The 21,933-nt window shown below is 34.3% G+C and overlaps 1 protein-coding gene across 2 annotated transcripts in view; it reads left to right on the forward strand.

Annotated features, from left to right (window-relative positions):
- ANGPT1 (angiopoietin 1) overlaps positions 1-21,933 on the forward strand; it is a 224,052-nt gene that overhangs the window by 162,118 nt on the left and 40,001 nt on the right. For both annotated transcript variants that reach the window (XM_037502770.2, XM_037502775.2), the window contains exons 5-6: positions 7,364-7,491; positions 13,744-13,845. In XM_037502770.2, the coding sequence (XP_037358667.2) occupies positions 7,364-7,491; positions 13,744-13,845 (230 nt within the window). The remainder of the gene's footprint in view (positions 1-7,363; positions 7,492-13,743; positions 13,846-21,933) is intronic.

A 21,933-nucleotide genomic window follows, 5' to 3' on the forward strand; every position in this document is an offset into this window, starting at 1 on the left:
TGACTAACTGGAGATCTATTTGGATTTGACTTCTCTTCAGCAGTCAGTAAGAAGTAGTTAAGATTCTCAGCTTTATAGTTTAAAAGACCCACTAATTCTAAGTTTTGGTTAAATTAGATGACCTCTTCACCATATTTCCTCATATGTAAAACAATAAAACAAATAGCCTACTTCATAGGCTATTTATGAGGATTAAATGATGTAAAATATATGTAAATATACTTGGCACCCAGAATTCAAAGCTATGCAAATAGTAAAGTGTTCATTATGTTTATTGATTTTATTATAATTGTGATAAGTATAGTTCTACCAAGAAGATGGTACATAGTTGTTATTTTAAAAATTATCTACAAATATATACACTTAAAGTACTTAAGCGAGAATAAAATACTATTCAATTAGCAAGTAAATGATGTTCAAGTGTTCTCTTATATGAAGATTAGGGAGACTGTTGGGAAAAAAATAGTGTATTTTTTAAAAAAAGAAGCATTTACTACTTAACCAAATGCTTCAGATTTAAGGTATTTGCCAATAAACTGTATATACTTATTATATGTTTACATAGCAATGTGTATTATATACATATACATGTATATTAGATTAAACTATATGCAGTTACCATTTTTGTAGATTATAAACTGTCATGCTGAGATATCAACCCACAGATATTTAAGTTCATATGCATATGTTTATATGAAATTAAACTTTCAATTTTAATTTAGAACCATGAAAATTCATATATTTATATAGCTATGTATGTGATATGAATTTATATAATTTTGCTTAGTCTCATCATCATACCCACTCACAAAATATTAAAATATTGAATATTGCCTGTAAATCTTCTGTTTTTTTTTTCCACACGCTTGAAATGCAAGGTATTACCTACCTTCTTCCATTTTTAAAAGTTCTTTCAAATAAATTGGAACTCTAGGGAATATCTTCAAATGATCTTTCCATGAGATTCCCACATAACTAGCTGACAATTATAGACTCTTATCAGCCATTTGCTTCTTTGTACCTTATCAAGTATGCCATTTTACTTAACTGTATGCTGACTTAATTTCAGTCACCTTGTTGCATCAAAAATCACAGATTTAGGGTCAATTTGTAGTGTTCTGATCTCCCTAATGATGATGGTACAAAAAAAAAAATACTCTAAGGATTATCCTTAAACCAATAACTTCATTCACTTACATTCTGCTATTTGCGATATACTAGAGAAATATGAGCCATTAACCACATCTAAGATTTTAAAAGAATGTTTGAAAAAAAAATGTTTAAAGAACCGATCCCTTTATAGCAACTTCTTTGGAAATGAGTAGGATCAAGGGCTTTGGCTTCTTACATTGTCTGGTAGTGAGGCTAATTGCCTTCTGTGTTCTCGTAGGTTTGCTGAGACACAGAATTACCAATTCCACATTCCAGGATGTTTTCCCTTGAGGGTTCATCTGAATTGAAGTGACCCTCTGCCTCAGCTTTCATAGTTCTTTCCTGAAGTCAGTCTAGTGGCAGATATGTCCTCTGTATTGAAATTGGCTGAGCAAATGAAGGATGATTTGGATAAAGTTAACAGCCGCTGGAGTCAGGGTATCAGGTTGCTTAATGACTGAATGTTATTTGGTGAAAGACAGACATGCACCTGCTTTGTCCCTATTCTTTTCATTTAGCTCTTGGAGATTTGGTAGTACAGATAAGTCTAAATGAAAAGAATAATGATTCCTTCCTTAGACTTTTTAGATTTATTCACTGATATGGATTTGGGTGGCTATACCAGGCTCTTAAAATTTAGTTTGGATAAGTTTTTTCATGTTTTGTTCTTCCAGATGTTAACTCTTCTGGACAGCCACTCCAAGTCTACCTCCCAGATAGAATATATTCTCCCTGCATATTTCTTATTTGCACATAGTTACCTATAACCTAGTAATTATATGTATTTCTTTAATGTAATTATTTCTCTTCAGTGCCATATAACCAAAACTATCCCTTGCCACCTTGTGATCAGATAGAATCAACAACAAGTAAGACAAGAAGACAAAGAAACCAAGTTCTGGTCACATTGTTTGAAAAGTGATCATGTTTTGCCTCAGGCTCTATCCTAGATTTCTCAATAAGATTCAATAAATTATGTTTTTGCATAAGGAGCTTGAATCAGGTTTTCCCCTGTCATGGAAGATGCTAATCATGGATATGACTTTCATGTGATATACATATAGTATATACATATAGTATATATAGATACAGATGCAGATGCAGGGTAAATATAGATATTATAAATATCTTTGGAGGTGAATGTAGACCTTCCTCCATAAGAAAGTGATTACATTAATGGCAAGTTGGAGATTTCTTATATCTGTACTTCTACTACTTAAGAAAAGTTATGCAAATATAAAATGTTCAATCAATATTTGTTTAATTAATTAATATAGGATGTATTAAACTAAAAGGAAGCAAGCTCTTTAATTGAGAGACAAACTAAAGTGCTTCAGTATATTTGTTGTCCGCTTTGTTTTTAATATTTTTAAATGATAACTGAGGGAGGATAGTGAAAGCAGTAAGAGAAAGAACACAGGGTTTGGAAGGAAGGACTAGGTGACAATAAATTTAAAAAAAAAAAAGGTGGGTAGTAGCAGGAACTGTTAAGTTCCTTGAACAAATAAGTAAAAATATGAACCTGGAGGTCAAGTGAAAAACAGTGTCAAAAATGCTTATGTCCTAGAAATCTTCTGTACAGATGCTTGATGCCATAATAGTTTAAAAAAAAAGAGCAATGTATAAGGAATAGAGATTCAAGAATGGAATCTAGGTGAACAGCTACATAGTAGATGAAGAGAGGAAGAGAACCCAATGAAGATGAGAGAGGAAAATTTGAGAAGCAGAAAGGGAGTAAAAGAGCTCAGCACAAAAGGCTGGGAGAAAGATAGGCAAAGATGTATAGATAGAAGAAAATGGCGGAGGAGACATAACAACATATTTTGATCTTCATAGTGAACTATAAAGCAAGGTGACTAAAAAAGTGTGAGAGAAAATAAGATCTAGTATTAGAAAGACACAAAATATCCTGTGCAGGAAATGTAATAGAAAGTCTTTTAAAAATGACCCCAAGGGCCTCCCTCGTGACTTAAGGGGTTAAGTCTCAGCACTGTGAAGCTGTCCACAGCCACTGCAGCATGAGTTCAATCCCTGGCCAGGGAGCTAACCGACATGGCCCAGCAGACCGCTCCTATCTCGCCAACTGCTCCCCTCAGCAGTGTATTTCAGTCAATCTACTCCCCACTCTGTCTCTAGAGAATCCTCTCACCCTCCACACCTCTGGCCTACACCCTACCTCTTGTATTCATAAATAAATCTTTTTAAAAAAAAAAAAATGTTCAGCTGAGAAACATGGAGAACACAGCTGAGCTTAGAAAATGCATTTGGATGGGATTAAATAGCCTCATTTTAGTTTTTGCAAATAAAAAGTTAGGGTGAGAATGTGAATAAATACCCTTCTTTGGGTCAAGATTTACCCAAACAAGTGGTTAGTGGATGAAAGGACAGTGGTTGGAGAGCAGCATTAAGTCCACCTGACCAGTTCTATGCCTAACTCAAATCAAAGCTACAAAGAAATAAAGGGAAGACTGGAAGAGGCTGAAGTAATGATGGGCATCTAGCCTCTCAGTTAAAGTGAAGACAAATCCATTAAGAGTTGAAAGTGGTAAGTTCGGAAGAGATAAGAGAATGTAGTCAAAGAAGGGAGTTTTAAATGTAAAGATCAATTTTTTCAGTTCATGATTTAAAATATCAGATCTCCAGTTCATTCCTTCCAGTTCTGTATAGTTTATGCTTTTTATTCTCTTCCAACATATATTCCATGTCTGTCATTTGAATTTACTATACATTCCTGCAGTCCTTTTCTTTTGTCTTATTGAATCATAAGACCTCCTAAAAAATTCAACCTTAGTTTTAAGAGTTGTAAAGCTCAGTAAATTCATCTTTGTTATTGTCTTTGTTTTAAAATGTTTTATAGTATATAATCATAACATTGAATTTCAAAATGTTCCAATCTTAATGAAGAAAATAATCATATAAATTAAAGTTATAAGATTAAAATGTGTGTAATCAACATCTTGATATATATGACATATACCATTTCATCTGAAATAACTTTTAAGCCTTAATTAATCAGATAAAAGTTATAATAAACAGCAAGATTAGATTATATTCTTGAAAACCAAACAATGATATGAGCTGATGTAGTCAGAATAAAATTAGTCAATTAACCAAATTTGATGATCAGATGCCAATCTAATATAATTGTAAATGTAACCAGTCAATTGCAAATGCTCTGCATTTAGTCAGCCTCAATATTTGGATTTGAGGGTGGAAAAATAGCAGCATACATCACCCCATTGACTGGACTGGCAAGCCTCCCATCAACCTGCTGGTGTCCCCTTCCATAAGAAAAAAAATAAGACAACATTGCTATTAATAATTCTATGATTGCCATAACTATAACTATCCTGCTTGAGTACTTTCTACAATTCAGTCACTCATGCTGCTCCGTGTTATATAATTCACACACTTGCCTCAGGGGTATGTACAGCTGCCCCATTTCACAGATTTAAAAAAAAAATCTGAAGGTCAATCTCCACTTACAGAAATGAAAGGGCCTTCTTCAAATCTACAGTGCAATATGAAAGGTAAGCTGCGAATGAAGCTTTTAAATTGATTTTGAATGCTTTAATACCCTAAAATGTAGCCTGGATAAAATTTTCAGGCATGTTTACTAGTTAGTAAGTAATTAAAAACAAGCAGCATAATATTTCTGGAAAGAATGAGCATTTCTAGATGAATATGGTTTAATTTTTAAAAATATCAAACTGTTTCAAGAAAATGAAATATCTACATCATATTTGATGTCATGACTAGATGACATGATTTGTATGACAACAAATTCAGAGTACAACCATAATTGTAACTTTTACAGTAAAATCATCAAACCAGGTTTCCAATTTTAAAACTTCATGGTTGGGATATTATTTTTATACAATTATTTTCCAGAAAAATAAGATAATACTCAACTTTTTTCTTATCTCCCTGTAAATGTATGTGAAATAGTTTCTTTCTTCCCACACAATAGCCTCTCCCCCACATCTTCCTGAAAAGGAAAAGGGTGGAGGAGGTGGCAAGAGAAGAGGGAAGGAATGTATTCTCTTTACACAACTTAATAAGGGAGAGCAGGAAGTGGTGTATTCAACAAGAAAAGCATTTTCTCTTTAGATAAATGACTCTCTCCATCTCTCACCCAAAAAAGAAACATAGGCTTACCATTGAGTTCCTATTGACCACATCTTCCTGTGCTGTTCATAAATTTTATTTATTTATATTCTTACATCCCTTTTTATTGCAAATTATTTGGCCATTTTCAGTTTTTCAAAAGAATATCAAGCATTTAGACTTTGGGGAGCTTTTGTTTTAGACAAGTGACAGTCCATTCACTTAAACAAGTATAAATGAAATACATTGATTTTTTTAAAACAATACCTTTGTATAATCTATAGACACTCTCAGTTTCATTATAGATGGATTTTGAGTCAACTTTTAGAAATCCATTTTTAGATTGCTATTTTATACATTCTGCTCAATGCTGTTTCTTGATCAGACAAACCCCATTACCTTCTGATTTATTATTCTGTGTTGATATCGCAACTGTAATGGTGGATTTTAGATACAATTATATAAGTAGTCAAGACCATTAGTGCAGATATAAATTACATACAAAACCATGATAATATTAAAGGTTTAAATTCTATATTTTTTGTTGTGACAATGCTAACCTGGATATTTATTTTCCTTGAAGCAATTATTTTTGAATATTTGAAATATTTGTATTAAGATAGACATTCTTTGCACAAGTTTTTTACTGTTTCCTTCCAATTACCTATAAATTAGTAATGTCATACATCTTAAGTTTAAATGAAATTAGTATTTTAGATTGTTAGTGCATTTAAAATGAATTTAAAGGCATAGATTTATATTTTACCTTTGATATTCTTATTATTCTGATGCAAAGTGATTGAAAGCAGGTGTTTATTAAGTGACAAAAAATTGTCATATTATTTGATCTGAACTCATAATCTTGAGGTAGTTTGCTTTTTCTTATTTGTCTAAAACTGGGTTGGATGATTGAAGGCGATGCAAAGTAATTCTTGAATAAGAAAGCACTACCTTTCTGCTGTTATATTTCATAATCCTTTTTTGTTTGTTTGTTTTGTTTAAATTTTTAATTGAAGTACCATTGGTTTACATCATTGTTAGTATTTTGAAAGTATGGGATCTGTCTCTTCCCTAGTAGTTCTTGCCTCTCCCACTTCCCCCTCTGGATGCCTCTGTCTACGGTCAGCTTTCCGGGTATAGTTTTTAAGTTTGACTTTAGCTGACCCTTTGCTTCTCTATATTCCACATATAAGTGACACCACGTGGTATTTATCTTTCACCTTCTGCCTTATTTTGTTTAGTATAATCCCTTCACATCTCTTAATCTTAACTTCTAGAAAAAAATTTAATAAAACTCATTACTAAATTGATATATATTTACTAGAAAATACTAAATCTTAAATATTTTATAAATATTCCACCCGCATCTTCAGCTGAGGACTACTATTTTGAGTCCATTTTTATTTTGATATCATTAATAGCTTAATAATGGATCAAGCTCAGTGAATAAAGTTCTTCGAGTAGTTAAATATTCTTTTTCACTTGAGTTCGTCTTTACTGAGTTCTTCATCTATTTAACTTAATATCAACTCTCATTCATTTTTCCTCTCATTTGTGTGTCATGTGGCCGATAGTTTAATTTCAGGACATGGAATAAAAAAAAAGGTTCCCTTCTCTCTTCAGTCTAAAGTCACAGAAAAAAAAGTAATAGCTCCTGTTATAATTTTAAACCTCCATACTCTCTATCCTATATTTTTGCTTGGATTTGTTATCTTTATTTCTTTAAACTTTCCTATGAAACTCAGGCAAGAATATTTTAGAAATTTTGCAGAATATTGACAAAATTTTTATTAATTGGAGGTATTTCATGATAAGGTCATTTATCCATTGAGTTGATGGTCTGGAAAAGTTATAGAGAAAAGATTTAAGAAATTAAGCAACAATTTAAAAGTATTCAGTTAGAAATTATTCTAGAAATTTTACCTTGGGTTTTGTCATTTTATGTGTCATCTAGAAGTCTAGTATTGTCTTTATGATTGAATTTACATTAATGCATATTAACATTCATTTGGAGAAAATGAAGACTTGCTTAGCTATATTTGAGCCCATTTGGGTACTAATGGTACTTACTCACATATTGCAATCTTTTTTTTTTTTTTTGCAGTTTTACTAAAGGGAGGAAAAAAAGAGGAAGAGAAACCATTTAGAGACTGTGCAGATGTATATCAAGCTGGTTTTAATAAAAGTGGAATCTACACTATTTATATTAATAATATGCCAGAACCCAAAAAGGTAAAACCAGAAGTGTTTGTTTACGAGATGTAAAGCAGATCCTAGTCGAATTGCTGAATAATCAGATTGATTTGTGAGCTTGTTAAACCAAAAATATATATGCTTGGGCTCTTTTCTCCCAAAGATACTGTTTCCCAGGTCCATAAAAGATGAAAACCCTGTTGAGCAGACATCCCCCAACCCCCACACCTCTCAGCTCCCTTTCACACAAAGTTTTCTATTTGTTCTGAACTCATTCCTGGAATGTCCCTTTGCTCATAAATGCTTGCCTTGTATAGACTACTTATCAAGGTCACATATACTTAAAGTTCAAGAGAAAGAATTTAGGACCCAGATGGCACACATCATCTATAGTCCAAACACCATGCAGAAGGAACTAGGGATATACAGCTATCACGGAATCAATGTTCCTATTTTAGTAGGAGAAATATGTGCTATCTCAACTCACAGTCTTGAAAGGGTTTGCTTTTTCACATCTTACCTAAAGAATGGGTTGGACTATAGGATCCATCAGTATGTTGAACAGGATCCCAATTAAACCTCAAAGTAAGAAAGTACTATCTTTCTACTGTCACACCTATGTTGCATACTCTTTCTCCCTGTTCATTAAATGATGCGTCCATTTCTTCCTTCAATATATATTAAGTAAATGTCATTCATCCTTCACTGGCATAGGGCACAGTACAAAAAAAAAAAATTCCCAAATTAATAGTGAAGACAAATAATGACACAGATAATCAAAACATTCTGTAGAAGTATAGTGATATAGGTGTAGTTTGTTTAAAACAGCATTTATGCAGAGCCTTGAGGAGATCCCTGTTGTTCAGCATGCCAAAGCTTTTAACTAGATATCCAAAGCCACAAGAAGCCAACAGCTCTCGCAGTGTTCCTCCTCACCCTGCCCTACTTAAAGCACCAGTCCTCTGTCCCTGTTTCCCTGGAGTGCTCCAAAGATGCTCTTGCAGGCCATCCCTGATTCCCTCAAGCAACTTTGCATGACTTTTTCACTTCCAGAGTCTTATTAGGCAAGGATTGCTCCTTTTTACCTTTGGTTTCTGGGCTCCAGAATATATTGGAGCATATATATTTTGGCACATAGTAGGTCTTCAAAAATATGTGCCAAAATGAATGAAGAAATGACCTGCTAATGATAATGTAAACATCTCTATATGGGATATAGAAGTTAAGTCTAAATTACTTAGTCTTCCTGGTTGTTAGTTTCCTATGAGGAGTAAGGGAAACAATCTTAGCAACTAGTTTCCCAGGTGTCGCATAATTGTCAAAGGGGGAGAGTCTAGAGTGCATTCTCCCAATGTTCCCTGTCATCTGAACTGAGTAAGGATTAGGGTTTAAGTTAACTCTGTGTGTTGTCTCTTGCTGGGACTTTTTTTTTTTCCCCCTAACAAGAGACCTGTGCAGTTCTGTAATAGGTTGGAGGGGCAGAGAAAGAACAGGGTAGAATAAGGTGGCAGAGTTCCATACATTGCTATCTGGATCACCTAAAAAAAGAAGTTTGGTTTCAACTACTTTTTATTTTGGATTTCTGTGCAAGATTTCACTGAGTCAAGTGCTCCAGGGCTTTAAAGGAAGACGGAGCTATGGAGGAGTCTCAAGAAGGGAATAGAGAGGAGGGATGTGAGGGAGGAGCTTTTTGGATTCTTCAGATCATATGACATGAAATCTTTCTACTGTGCTTGTTGATATCTTAAAGTCATGCTTAATCTTCTTTTTGATTCTCTCTGTCTCTCTTTCTCTCTCTCTCTCTCTCTCTCTCTCTCTCTTGCTTGCTCTCTCTCACTCTCACGCTCTCTCTCACACACACACACACACAGGCACCTTTAGGACCTTCACCTTTCCGAATACACAGTGCTCTCTAGATTCAACGTTTGGTGCTAGTTTTGGATATGCTGAGCAAAAGATTTACTTATTGCTTGCAGAAGTTGTAGCAAAGATCAGCATCACAAAGCAAGTCTATATAAAAAGAAAAAAAAACCCAAAAGTTCAAATTCTATGATAATTAATAAAATTGGACCATTTAGGTAAATGACAATAACTATTAACAGAAATTATTTGTCCTTTAGCCACAGTAAGAGTGGCAAGTGTACAGAACTGTTATGCTGTTATTGTTTTGACTGACATAATTCCCTACCAAGAAGGAATGTCTGCAAATGTTAGGAAAGTGTTATCTTGCAGATGTTAGAAAAGTATTATATTTCAAATGTGATATGGAAGCCAAAGACTATTTAATTTTTCAAGCAGATAGGAAATGAGAATTATTTATATATATATTTTTATTTATATATTATTTATTGTTTACTTTCATATTATTAATGACTTGTAGTCATTTTCCACTTCAATGCAAATAGTAGAAAATAGGATTTTTTCCTTTCGCTTCATACATTTCATACATTCAAATGCCCTATAGCCGGCTTAGTTTCATCCAAAGAAACAAACCATTAAATCATAACTCTGCTGATTGTAAAATATTAAAATTTTATTTCTAAATTCATAATTCCCTTAATTCTTGGAAAAAGACTCTACTGAATGTATTGAGCTTTTTTATACAAGGTTATGGAAAATAATTAATATCCACAAGCATTGTCATTCCAACTTGTATGGAGCATAAAAGCATAAGAACTATGTGAATCAAATTTCCCTTTTTGTTTGGGTTTCAATTTCTGTATTATGTTAGAAGGTATTTAATGCTTGAAAGCTTTGACCTTGTCTGGGATAGGAGCCAGTTCAATCTTTTCTTGGATAGAGTTAAGCCCAAGTCATCTGATCAATAAATGCAACAGGCATAGTAAATGTAGCAGGACCCTTGTCTACAGGAAGGACACCGCCAGATAACACAGACCACACAATACTGGCAAGTGAGCCTTTCAAGGCCTTTCTGTCACAAATCTTTCTGAAAACAACCCCTATTTTCTTGAACATTCCTTCTCCTTTAATCATAGGCTTTTTATTTTCCTTCTAACTAGAAGTAGCATTGTCTTTTTTTTGGTTAATGTAAACACAATTTCTTAAGTATCTATACATATATTTGTATTTAATATAAAATGAAAAGTAGCATTTTTATAGATTAGTAATGCCAATATTAATAAGAAGCTGGTAATAATCATAAGGACACTTTATTGAACTTGTACATATTTTAGCTTTGTACACTCCATGTTTTTCATAGTAAATTATATATAATAGTAATCTAAAAACACTAAATAGTTTTCTCTACACACTCTATATTGATAAATGTAGTTATTCCTATCCCTCAGTATGTAAGTGGACTTTATAGTTTTGTGAACACAATTTGGTAAATTTTCAGACACTATCTGTGAGGAAACAAAAATCTGGAAAAATAATTCTGGATTAACCAGTCAAAACAGGGTCAAATTTAATTATAAAATGAGAGATATTAGCCTCAGTAAATGTTTCTTTTATATTTTCACTTATTTAAGTTACACCACTAAAATTCCAACTTGGCCATTTACCCTGAATCACCGCTGTGCCCTCATTAAACTGTGCCATAGGGGTTTTATTCTCATAGGAATTCTGTAATCTCTCCTTAAGGTAACTAATAACTCCATTTTAAATTTAAGTATGCATTTTTTTAATATTTATTTTCTTGACTTCTGTGGAATATTTGATTAACTTGGTCATTTCCCCAACTCAAGATACATTTCCAATCATTTCATTCCTTTTATCAAATTTTTGTGTTTTATCTTTTCTTACTGGATCTCTTTGTTCAACAAATACTCATTTAGTATTGCTATAAGCAGATGCTGCTCTAGGTCCTGAGATAGTTTCAAATAAAATGAAGAATAGCCTACATAAAACTTGATGTACTTTATCTTTATTATTTATACACAAAATCCCAGTTATCACACACACACACACACACACCACACATTATCTCTTTATGTTATTTTCTTTATTTTTGAAAATAATCTGTCTTCATGCTATCCACTCCTACTTCATGCAGATTATTCCCAATATAATTTTGAAGAAAGTAGACATAGGTTAGATATAACTAGAAGTAGTCACTATTATTAAAAATAATCATTGGTAAGTTCTTGAAGTACTCTAAGCTTCATTTTTTTAATCATTTTGTTATATATAATACCTACTTCATAGATTTGTTGTGAAATTAAGTTAAGAATATATGCAGTGTTTAAGGGCGTCCCTGGTGGCGCAGTGGTTGAGCACTGGGCTGCAAAGCTGCCCACAGCCTCTGCAGTGCTGGTTTGATCCCCGGCTGCCGGGTGAGGGTCCCACATGGTGTGCAGACCTCTCCTGCCACCAGCTACTCCCCTCAGCAGTGTACTTCGTCAGTCTGCCTGTTCTGCTCTCTGCTCTGGCTCTGGTGAGTTCTCTCACCCTCCCACGCTTCTTACTGTACCCAGTGCTTGCATAAATAAATAAATAAATAAATAAATAAATCTTTTTTTAAAAAAAGTATATATATAGTGTTTAAATATCCAGTGCTTAACAAACATGCTATTGTTAATGGCTAGTTCTTTCTTATTCCCTTATTTATTTTCTTATTCATGCTCTCATCTTTGGCCTTCTTCTAGTAGAGTGTTTCTAACTGATCAATAAACTCCCACTTATGGAGGATTATACCACCTCAAAGTCTAGGTCTTCAAAACTTTGATCATTTTATTAGCTCATGTTAGCTGTCTTCCTCATTGCTCTTTCAGATCTGTCATTCCTGTCAGTTGTCTGTCCCTATCATTCTTCACATCTTGGAGTTGAAATCCATGGGCTCCTACACTTTCTTAATTCTGCAAGAATAGTTACTGTTGAATTTTTAAAGCACTTTGAGAACATGATCTATATTTTATTCATCATAATATCCCCAGCTGTATCACAGAATCAACCCAAAAATGCTTGTTCAGTGAAAAATAAGTGAATGATGAGTTAGAATTAAAGAGAGCTGGACTACCTAGAGGTTACCCTGAGGACAAAACACAGGTACAGAAGGGTTAACAGATTAGTAGAGAAGAAAACCTTGGGACAGGGAAGGGAATTATAAATTTATAATCTTGGAGGTGAGTCAAGTTTTAGGCATGATGAAAACACACTGATGGGTGACTTGTCAAATTGAGGACAAGCCCTCAGGAGAGCAGTTGGCCTATTATATATGCTCACAAATAGTCATGTCTTTCTTAGTTGCTTTCACTGAGGAAATGCAAGGACAATTGGTCCTCTAAATGACAGTTTTTGCTATTTTTTTCATACCCTATAGCCAATTGTGGTCCAAATTTAATGCCTGAGGGAAAATGTTTGAAGTTTTCCTTTAATCAGAGTTTAGCTCTCTGCCTACAGAGCCTTCCTGCTGCTGTTGCATCACATCTACACCTTTAGTCAGTCTCCAGAATGCTTTAGTGGACAATTGCTGGGGGAATGCTGTTACCCATAGCCAGTTCCTTGAATAATCAAGCTGCCACATTCATGCTACATCAATTACAGTGATTGTTCTCCAAAGATAATCCCATTACTGATACATTTTGCTCCTTGGGTGGACTCTGGGGGAAATGAATCAATTTCCATATAAATACTATTATATTTATAGTAATTGAAATAAGCATAAATCTTTGAAATATTTGGATAACTTTTCCACATGGGAAAGCAATGCTTGTCACAGTCAGAAGGAATAAAGTATGTCATGTCTCCTCTTATTGTGCATGATGAAAATTTAAGTAAATAATGTATTCTTCATATGCCGAAGTCTAAATTTTACCTCTAGTATAATATTGAACCATCAAGAATGATTATTTTAGTATTTAAGTGTATAGGAGGTAATATTCACTGAATTATATAATATATGTGAGTTTTTAAAACACATTTTTACAAAACCTTTATCAATATATTGCTATTTCAATTAATTAAATTTTTAAAAATTCTAAATCTTATGTTTTGGCAATAGGAGTCTGTAATTTTGGAAACTATAGTTTCATTTTTAAAAATTAAACATAAGTACCTACTACCATTTAAGGCAAAATAATTTAATTTTTTATAGTGTGATAGACATTTTTCAACAGATGATTTAATACTTATAGTAATTTATGTATCACTGATGGAATTTAAGCAGAAACAACTCAAATATAAGGAAAAATAACCATAAGACATCTAAGTTAACATTTTCAATATAGTAATTTTTATTGTTTTTATCTGTTCTTTGTATTTTGAAACATATTTGATACTTTTTTTTAAACAAACACAATTTTTCACTTGTCTTTATTTTCCCTTTGTCAGGTATTTTGCAATATGGATCTTAATGGGGGTGGGTGGACCGTCATACAACATCGTGAAGATGGAAGTCTAGACTTCCAAAGAGGTTGGAAAGAATATAAAATGGTAAGATGGAAGAACTTATAGTTCTTATAATCAATTTTGATGTTTTATCATGGGTTATCTTCACCAAGCTATGTGATAAAACCTTGTATTTTTAGGTGTTAATCTCTTATTAAAAAAATACATTAGTGACATTTCACTAAACTCAAAACACTCGTAAGTTATATTTAGTAAATGATTTCCATGTGTGTGCATCAGAAAGAAAAATGTAGTACTGAAATTATTTAGTGAACTGTTATTTATTATCTGGATTTATTCCTGGTCAAATGAGGGTGGAGGAAGTTAGAATTCACACCCAGGCTGTATCCATGAGCTGACAAGAAGGTATGTAGGTCTGTAGGTTGTGTAGCCGGACCAATGGCCTCACTCACATGTGTGGTAAATTATTGCTGGCTTTCAATTGAGAGTTCCTCTATGTGGCTAGGATGTGTTTCTCCTAGTGTAGTGATCCAGACTCGTCACTTATGTGGCAGTTGGCATCCCTCAAGAAGAAAGAAAGAGTCACTATCAGGCCTCTTGAAGGTTTGTTAGACCCAGAGATGGCATGCCATCACTTTGCCACACTCTTGGTTCAGGTTCATGACAACACCAGCTCAGATTCAAGACGAGGAGTACACAAGGTTGTGAACAGAGAAGCATGGTTCATTGGGGCCTCAGAAAACAAAAAAATGTTCTCAGAGAATGAGAACATTCTCATTCTCTAACATTTAACATTCTTATTAAAAAGGGACATCATTATTCTCCTCATCCTCATAGCTAATCTTTTCAGTGCTTAGTATATGTCACCCCTGTACATAAATCACTCTCTAGTATTCTATATCATATCTGGTAGACATGAAAATGATTCCATTTTTAAGAGGAACTGAGCAACTTGAGGAAATTAACTTTTCCAAGATAATCAAAATAGTCATAATCCAAAAATCTGTCACATAATCACTGTCTATGATATTAACTATTGAAATCCACTGACAGGATGTCAAGGCACAGTAATAGAAAAATATTTCCATTGATAGACTCATTCTCATCTTTTACTTCTAAATCTCCTGGATAATTCTTATCTTGACAAATTTTTGACAAAAACTGCTGTTCTAGCCTAAGTTCTGTTTGATATTTCTTGCATGACTATAAAAACCATGGTTAGTCAATGTCACAGCACTTACAAATATAATGATTTTTATTATTTTTCGTATAGGTAACTTACATTTACAGCACTGTATATGATTCAGAGGTACAGGTTCACACCTCTTCAGATGTATGTTACCAAAATGGAGTGGTTTTTGGCAAATCATTTACCCAAACTCTAACATTCTCATTCTCTAACATTTAACATTCTTATTAAAAAGGGACATTAAGTAACAGTATCTCACCTGCCTTGCAGGGATGTTGTAAGGATTAGATATAAGTAAGGCACTTGGCACACTGAAATTTCAATAAACAGTAGTTATTGTTATTATCCAAGATTAAAACTTCAAAGACTGAAAAATTTTTACTTAGTCTGCCAAAAATATTATTTTGGGAACCATCTTAACTCATGATTATTTTCACCACTAAAATTGGATGCAAAAAAGTCATATGAGAATCACACTATATATAGGGATTCAGCCAAATCTGAAAGATGTTATTAATATTAGTGATAATAGAAAAATGAATATAAAATTGTCATTGTACTGACTTTCCAAAATGGTGAATTATTAGCTCTAAGCATCTGTGGCCTTGGCAAACTAGGTACATTAAGGAAGTGACTGACACTGGAAGTTTGGCATTGATTTATGTCTTAGAAATACTTAACAAATATGTGTATATCTATATTAAGCATTATCCTCATTATTAGAATAGGACTGAAATTATTCTTTAAAATAAGTTTTGTGGGGCCTCCCTGGTGGCACAATGGTTGACCGCTGGGCTGCGAAGCTGTCCTCAGCCTCTGCAGTGCCAGTTTGATCCCTGGCTGCCGGCGAGGGTCCCACATGGCACGCAGACCTCTCCTGCTGTGCCTGCTGCTCCCCTCAGCAGTGTACTTTGTCAGTCTGCCTGTTCTGCTCCCCGCTCTGGCTCTGGTGAATTCTCTCACCCTCCAGTGCTTCTGACTGTACCCAGTGCTTTTATAAATACATACATAAATAAATCTTTAAAAAAAATTTTAAAAATTTAAATAAATAAATTTTGTGACCTTTGCCCCCCCCCTTTTTTTTGAAGATTTATTTATTTATACTGGGTACAGTCAGAAGCGCGGGAGGGTGAGAGAATTCACCAGAGCGGGGAGCAGAGCAGGCAGAGGTACCAAAGCAAACTGCTGAGGGGAGCAGCGGGTGGCAGGAGAGGTCTGCGAGCCATGTGGGACCCTCCTCCGGTGGCCGGGGAGCAGCCGGGGATCGAACCGGCACTGCAGAAGCTGCTGGCAGCTTCGTAACCCAGTGCTCAACTGCTGCACCACTGGGGGGCCCTACCCCCCCCCCTTTTTTTTAAATAGAAAGATACCATGTTTGATTTGAACTAGAACAACTGATTAGCTAAGGGTCAATTCCACATGTTCAGAAAATGAGATAAGCTCTGAAATTCCAAAATTTTCTGGCAAAAATGAGAACAAAGACTTTTCTGTTTTAATTATAAGAATTTATCATATATCATCACATAATTAACTTCCCCAAAAACACATGGTAGAAAGTGTTTCAGTTGTTTCCTCCAGAACTTTCTTTCACCTACAGACAAAATAGGGTGACTCCACAAAGAAAAGATACGTATACTCCTTAGGCCAGTTCTTATCAGTCACACCCCTCCTGGCCCCTGTATAGAAGAATTGACTTTAAAGGTGCACATCCTTTGGGAAAACAAGAACTTTGTGGCCTGCACCACTTCCTCCTCACTCTTCGCTAACCTATTTTATATAGTAAGGCACTTCACTTCTTTCTCGGGCATTGAGTGTAGAAATAAAGTTTCATCCTTCCTTTTGCCTTTTGGTCTCTCTTTCCCTTTGTGCTGCTTATTGATGGGCTACCACTTGCCTCCTAAAGTTTCAAGAACAACATGTTAAAATTATCAACATGTGAAATTCCAAATATATGTTATAATGATTTTTCTTAAACCTCTCACAACATGGAAAATTTGTAATTTATTTGATTCTTTACATTGCTTTAGTCTACAAAAGTCTTTTACCTGAGTTTTTTTTCACTTAATCCTTTTGAGGAGATTCAGCAAAATTTGGTTTATGGATTTGTGGATGTTTGCGGAGAGGGAATTCTGGAGTGGGCCTTTTTAATGAGGCACTTAGGGAACCATATTAACTCCTTCAAACCAAGAGGATGCCATTTAGTGGCCTCCAGCAATAACACTTATCAGCAGTACTTTTGCATATAAAGCCCAGTCAAGCTAGGAACTCCAAATGATACCCGAGTGGCCTAACTTTATAGAAGGTAGTGACTAATGCTCCGGAGACAACCTGGCTTTCCATTGAAAACAGTTACCCCATAAAGGGAGCTTCCTACTGACACAAATATTTCAGTCTGAGTACCATACCTTCTGGGAGTTCTTTGTTTCTGGGAAGAAATTGAGAGCACATTTTCAACTGCATTTAACATCTTCACATTCAAAAAGAAATATGTTAAAATAATAATGAGATAAATAAAAAGAAATTAAAAATGTTGACAAAATCATTCTTTGATCTTTCTTTGGCAGTATCTTAAAAGTTAGAGAGGAGATGCATGCTTTACTTGTGTTTTAGAGCACCTTTGGAAAGTCACAGCTCAATAACAGTGACTTATAATCTTTTTTTCTTTAATCATTTGTATGAAAAGAGATGAAACCCATAGGATACATAAACTGTGTCTGGTTTCACTTGTATCTCAGCTATAAAAAGTCAACACTTCCTATGAGCATTAGCAGGCAAAACAAATAAAGTATCAGTGACAATTATTTTATTAATTTGGAAATTAATGAACTGAAATTGAACATTTCTTCAAGTTTTAGCACAGGCTAATGAATATCAGCCTTCCTTTGTGTACGTTTTTTTGAGCAAAGTGTGGTTTTTAGAGCCAATTTTATGTCAGCACTAGTTTAGGTTAAGTTTCATTATGTTTTTTTACCTTTTATTGAAGAGCTAAAGGAGATGTAAAATTGATTAACAACCCATCTGCATTATATATCAAGATCTTTCATGCAGTGGTGATGTAACTAATGTAACTAGGCAGTAGCCCTCCTGAAAAATATGTCATGGTGTTCTTGTTTTTTTTATGAAAAAGAAGAAATTCTATTTTTATTACTATTATTTATTCAATAAGAACTTGCTGCTTTTTCAGTATCAACACTGAAAATTGTATCAGCTTTTCTTTTTATTTTTAATGATTGTTATGGTTCATTTGTAGTAAAATGTAGACCTATGATCATAGGTCATAGGTCATAGGTTATACACAAATTTATTTCTTTGCTGTGTGTTGGCCATACCTGTATTTCAGAACAAATGTGAATTTTTTCAAGGAGAGTCCCATAATACAGAATCAAAACTGGCTTCCTAATAGGGAGTTCATTATGAGGAGGGGTTTTATGTTGTCTGATCTTCCTGTGTACCAGTAGATAACTCTTCTGATTAATTTTTTTCTTACATGCACTTGGAACAGGTATTCCACATCATAATTATATGTTTTGCAACGTTAGGTACAATGCAGACTCATCTATGGGGCTTTTAAATGTGAAGCTCTCTAAGCCCATCCCACATGTACTGAGTCAGAACTCCATGTGGGAACCAAGTCATCTCTGTTTTTCAAAAGCTCCGCAGCTGTTTCTGATATGCACTCCTGGTTGAAAGCAACTGTCAGAACTATTAATTTATTAGCATGGGATTAAGATCTCAAAAATTACTTCTTTTGTAGATCCTAAAACTTATGAGATGGAGAGAGAGAGGGATTAAAGGAAATAGGACCATGGGAGAGTTGAAGGAGACCTTCCCTTTAGCATTAAGAAGTAAAAGTGAGAACAAGAAGGTAGTCTACCCTTTGGTTTATGTCATAGTTTAGTCCCAATTGCAACCAGCTGGTTTTCATTCCTTATTTAATAATTAACTTCTTAGATTAAAATGACAGTACTCATTTGTATAAACTAACACTCAACTTGTCATAAGAATACATTAGTTCCTAGCATCTGAAGCCTTTTAAGTAATTATTTCAGTATCCCCTTATTAATTTTCAAACTAAAATAAGATCTTGGGTTATTTTTGTTCCCTTTCCCATACAGAGAACAAAGGAAACAGCTTTCTGTCAAACAGCTCACAGTCTCATGAAAAAAAGTAAACAGAAAATCACTCTGTATTGTAATAGATCCTTTAATTATAATAACGACGATGAGATTTTCATTAAGTGTTTCTCAGGTGTCAGCTCTAAACTAAATGCTTTAGGTACATTATCTTCCTACTTTCTCACAACACTGTATATGGAAACAACATTTTTTAAATTTCTGTTTTGCAGATAAGGAAACTGAGGCTCATAAGTAAAAGTTTCCATAGTAAAATTGTGGCAGAAGAAGGCTTCAAATCAGAGGGATAAGAAGTAGAAGTTTTTATAGTCCAGTCCAAGCTTTTGTTCCTAAGCATCAGATGTGTGGTCTGCTGGATAAACTCTCCTATAGACAGTTTACTAATGTGGGAACCCATTTTCCCTTCTTTCACTTATTTTTCATCTTTGTGATGAAAAATAAGTGAAAGAAGTTGTTTCTGCATCACTGCACTTCCCTGTTAGGTTTCCTCCTTACACTATCTAACAGCCACTATGATTCATTGTTGTCAAATGCTCTGCTTCTACTAGTGAGCATGTTTGCAGATTGTCGTGAAGGTGCACAGAACAGAATTCCAGTTTCTGAAAAGCAAATTTTATGGTTATCTTTTCAGTTGCTTCTTGTTCTGTTTTCACTAAGGAAAAGCAAGCTATTTAGGAGGGGATGTAAACCTCCACTCAGAGGGAGGTTCAGGCCTGCGTGCCAAGATGGGAACGGGGTTCTGGTAGAAATGACACTGACCGCTGCCATTTCTGAGGTTCGCTGGAGATCACAGCACTTTTCCCTGGGGAAGCTGGAAAGTTTTATCCATGCAGCGCTTTCAACAGCATGGAAATATGTGACCTAAAACTTAACACTTCATCATTCCCAGCCTCCTTATTCACATTTAGTATAATTGCTGAATCCCTTTTCACTCACGACACAGAAGAGGGAATCGTCAAGTGTCTAGAGGCAGAGTTTTGACATGTCTGAACTGAGAAGAAATGCATGGAAAATCCCAGCGGTCTTCTTTTTCTTCCCAGTGACTGTTGCAATTGAGAATGTGCTAATTCTTTGACTTTCAGTCCCCTGAAACCTTCTGCTTTGTTTATTCATAGGAGAAGGTAAGCTTCCTTCTTCTCCCTGGTATGTAGTACCAGCTGCCATGAGAATGTGTAAAATTCCTAGCACATCCTAAATTGCTCTAATATTTCCTGACATTGGAACTTTTGGAAAGTGTGGCTCGACTATCTTAGAAACAGAGGTAAAGAGCCACTGGGGAGTACTGACTTGAATGGGTCCTATATCTTTGCACTCACCTAAATGCATAGTCTTCAGGAGAGAATTTAGCCAGTGCATCCTAGATGAAGGGTACTAGGTTAATCAAAAATGAAGAAGTTAAATTAGAGAATAGCTGTAAAAATATGTCTACATACAGGAATACATTTCATTTTAACTTTAAATATAAAAACTTACATCCATTTACCCATTTTATAAAAAGTAGTGCCAAAACTGGAATTCTGTGTCTGTGGCTCTTTGATAAAACTCTTCTATAATCAAATGCATAAAATTTCTAGTTTCTGTTTTTTACAAGTAGAACAAGTAAAACAATCTAAGACACATGCACAGAAATGTAAGTTAAAATCCACTAACATTTTATTATTTTCCCAGTCAGAGTTCTTGCAATAACACATAATTCAAAAGCATTTCTAGTGATTTGTTTTTATTGAGCAAACCTAAATATTTAAATTAGATGTTATAAAAAATAAAATCCTTCTTTCCCCAATAATATTTAATTTATTCATATAACATTATAAATCTTGTCATTATCATAACAGAACTGGTGAAAACTAGTTTGGGACCAAAGATAATGGGTCTTGGCAAGTAATTTAATTGGCAGAGACAGTAGTTCACAGTATTTAATGCTTTTTATACTCCATATATTTCAAAGAGGAATGGAGAACACTGATTCATGTGTTAAGTTAGTTAAAGAACAAGACAGTAAAAAATACTTCTGTAGTTGTAATTTTATAAGGTTGATCTACATTCCAAATTCTGTCATCTATGTTGACAAAATAATAACGATGATTATTTTAATACTTCCCTCATACTTCTTAATATGGATAACATAAAGCCTTTATTAATGAATACCTTCATTAACCTGTCTACTTCTCTATGAAACATCAGAGTTTATCCTGTGATTACTGGAGCATGTCTTCCAGATATTAATATGCATGAGACATATCAGGGAGCTTGTTCTGGTACAGATTCATGGGACTCGCTTTTGGATATTTTGACTCAGTGTGAAACCAGGAATTGTTTTGTTTCTACTAGAGGTCCAGTGATTATGATTCAGTTAGGCATTTTAAGAAAGACTTCCTTGAGACTCCACAGAATTAGCTACCACGAGGTTGCTTCTCTGAATATTTGGCAAAGTGCTGTAGTATTTTGTTTCCTCTTTCCTTTCTTCCTTTTGTCCCTTTTCTTTGAACTTTAGTAAAAGATATGGGTTCCCAATGTATGCCAGCATTCCTCTAGTGTTTGAGGATTCAAATATATAACACAAATTCTGTACTCAAGGAGCTTACAGTCTGTTCAGTAAGATAAACATGTAGATCGGGAATTATATTGAGCATCAGGCATTACCCAGGAAAATATTCCAAGGCAACAGTGAACAATACCCAAATCCAGAGTGCCAGCATTTTCTTAGGGTTCTTTATTTTCCTATCACTGGCATTGCCAATATTAAGAGTTAGGGACCACTTTTTTCCCCCACAAAGAAACTATTTTGAGCAATTAACAGCCGTGACTGGGATTGCCCTAAGAAGAACAAAAGAGCCATGTTGAGACTCA

The sequence above is a fragment of the Talpa occidentalis genome, unplaced genomic scaffold, assembly GCF_014898055.3.
Source record: "Talpa occidentalis isolate TD23 unplaced genomic scaffold, MPIMG_talOcc4v2.1, whole genome shotgun sequence".
In the NCBI taxonomy this organism is placed as follows: Eukaryota; Metazoa; Chordata; class Mammalia; order Eulipotyphla; family Talpidae; genus Talpa; species Talpa occidentalis.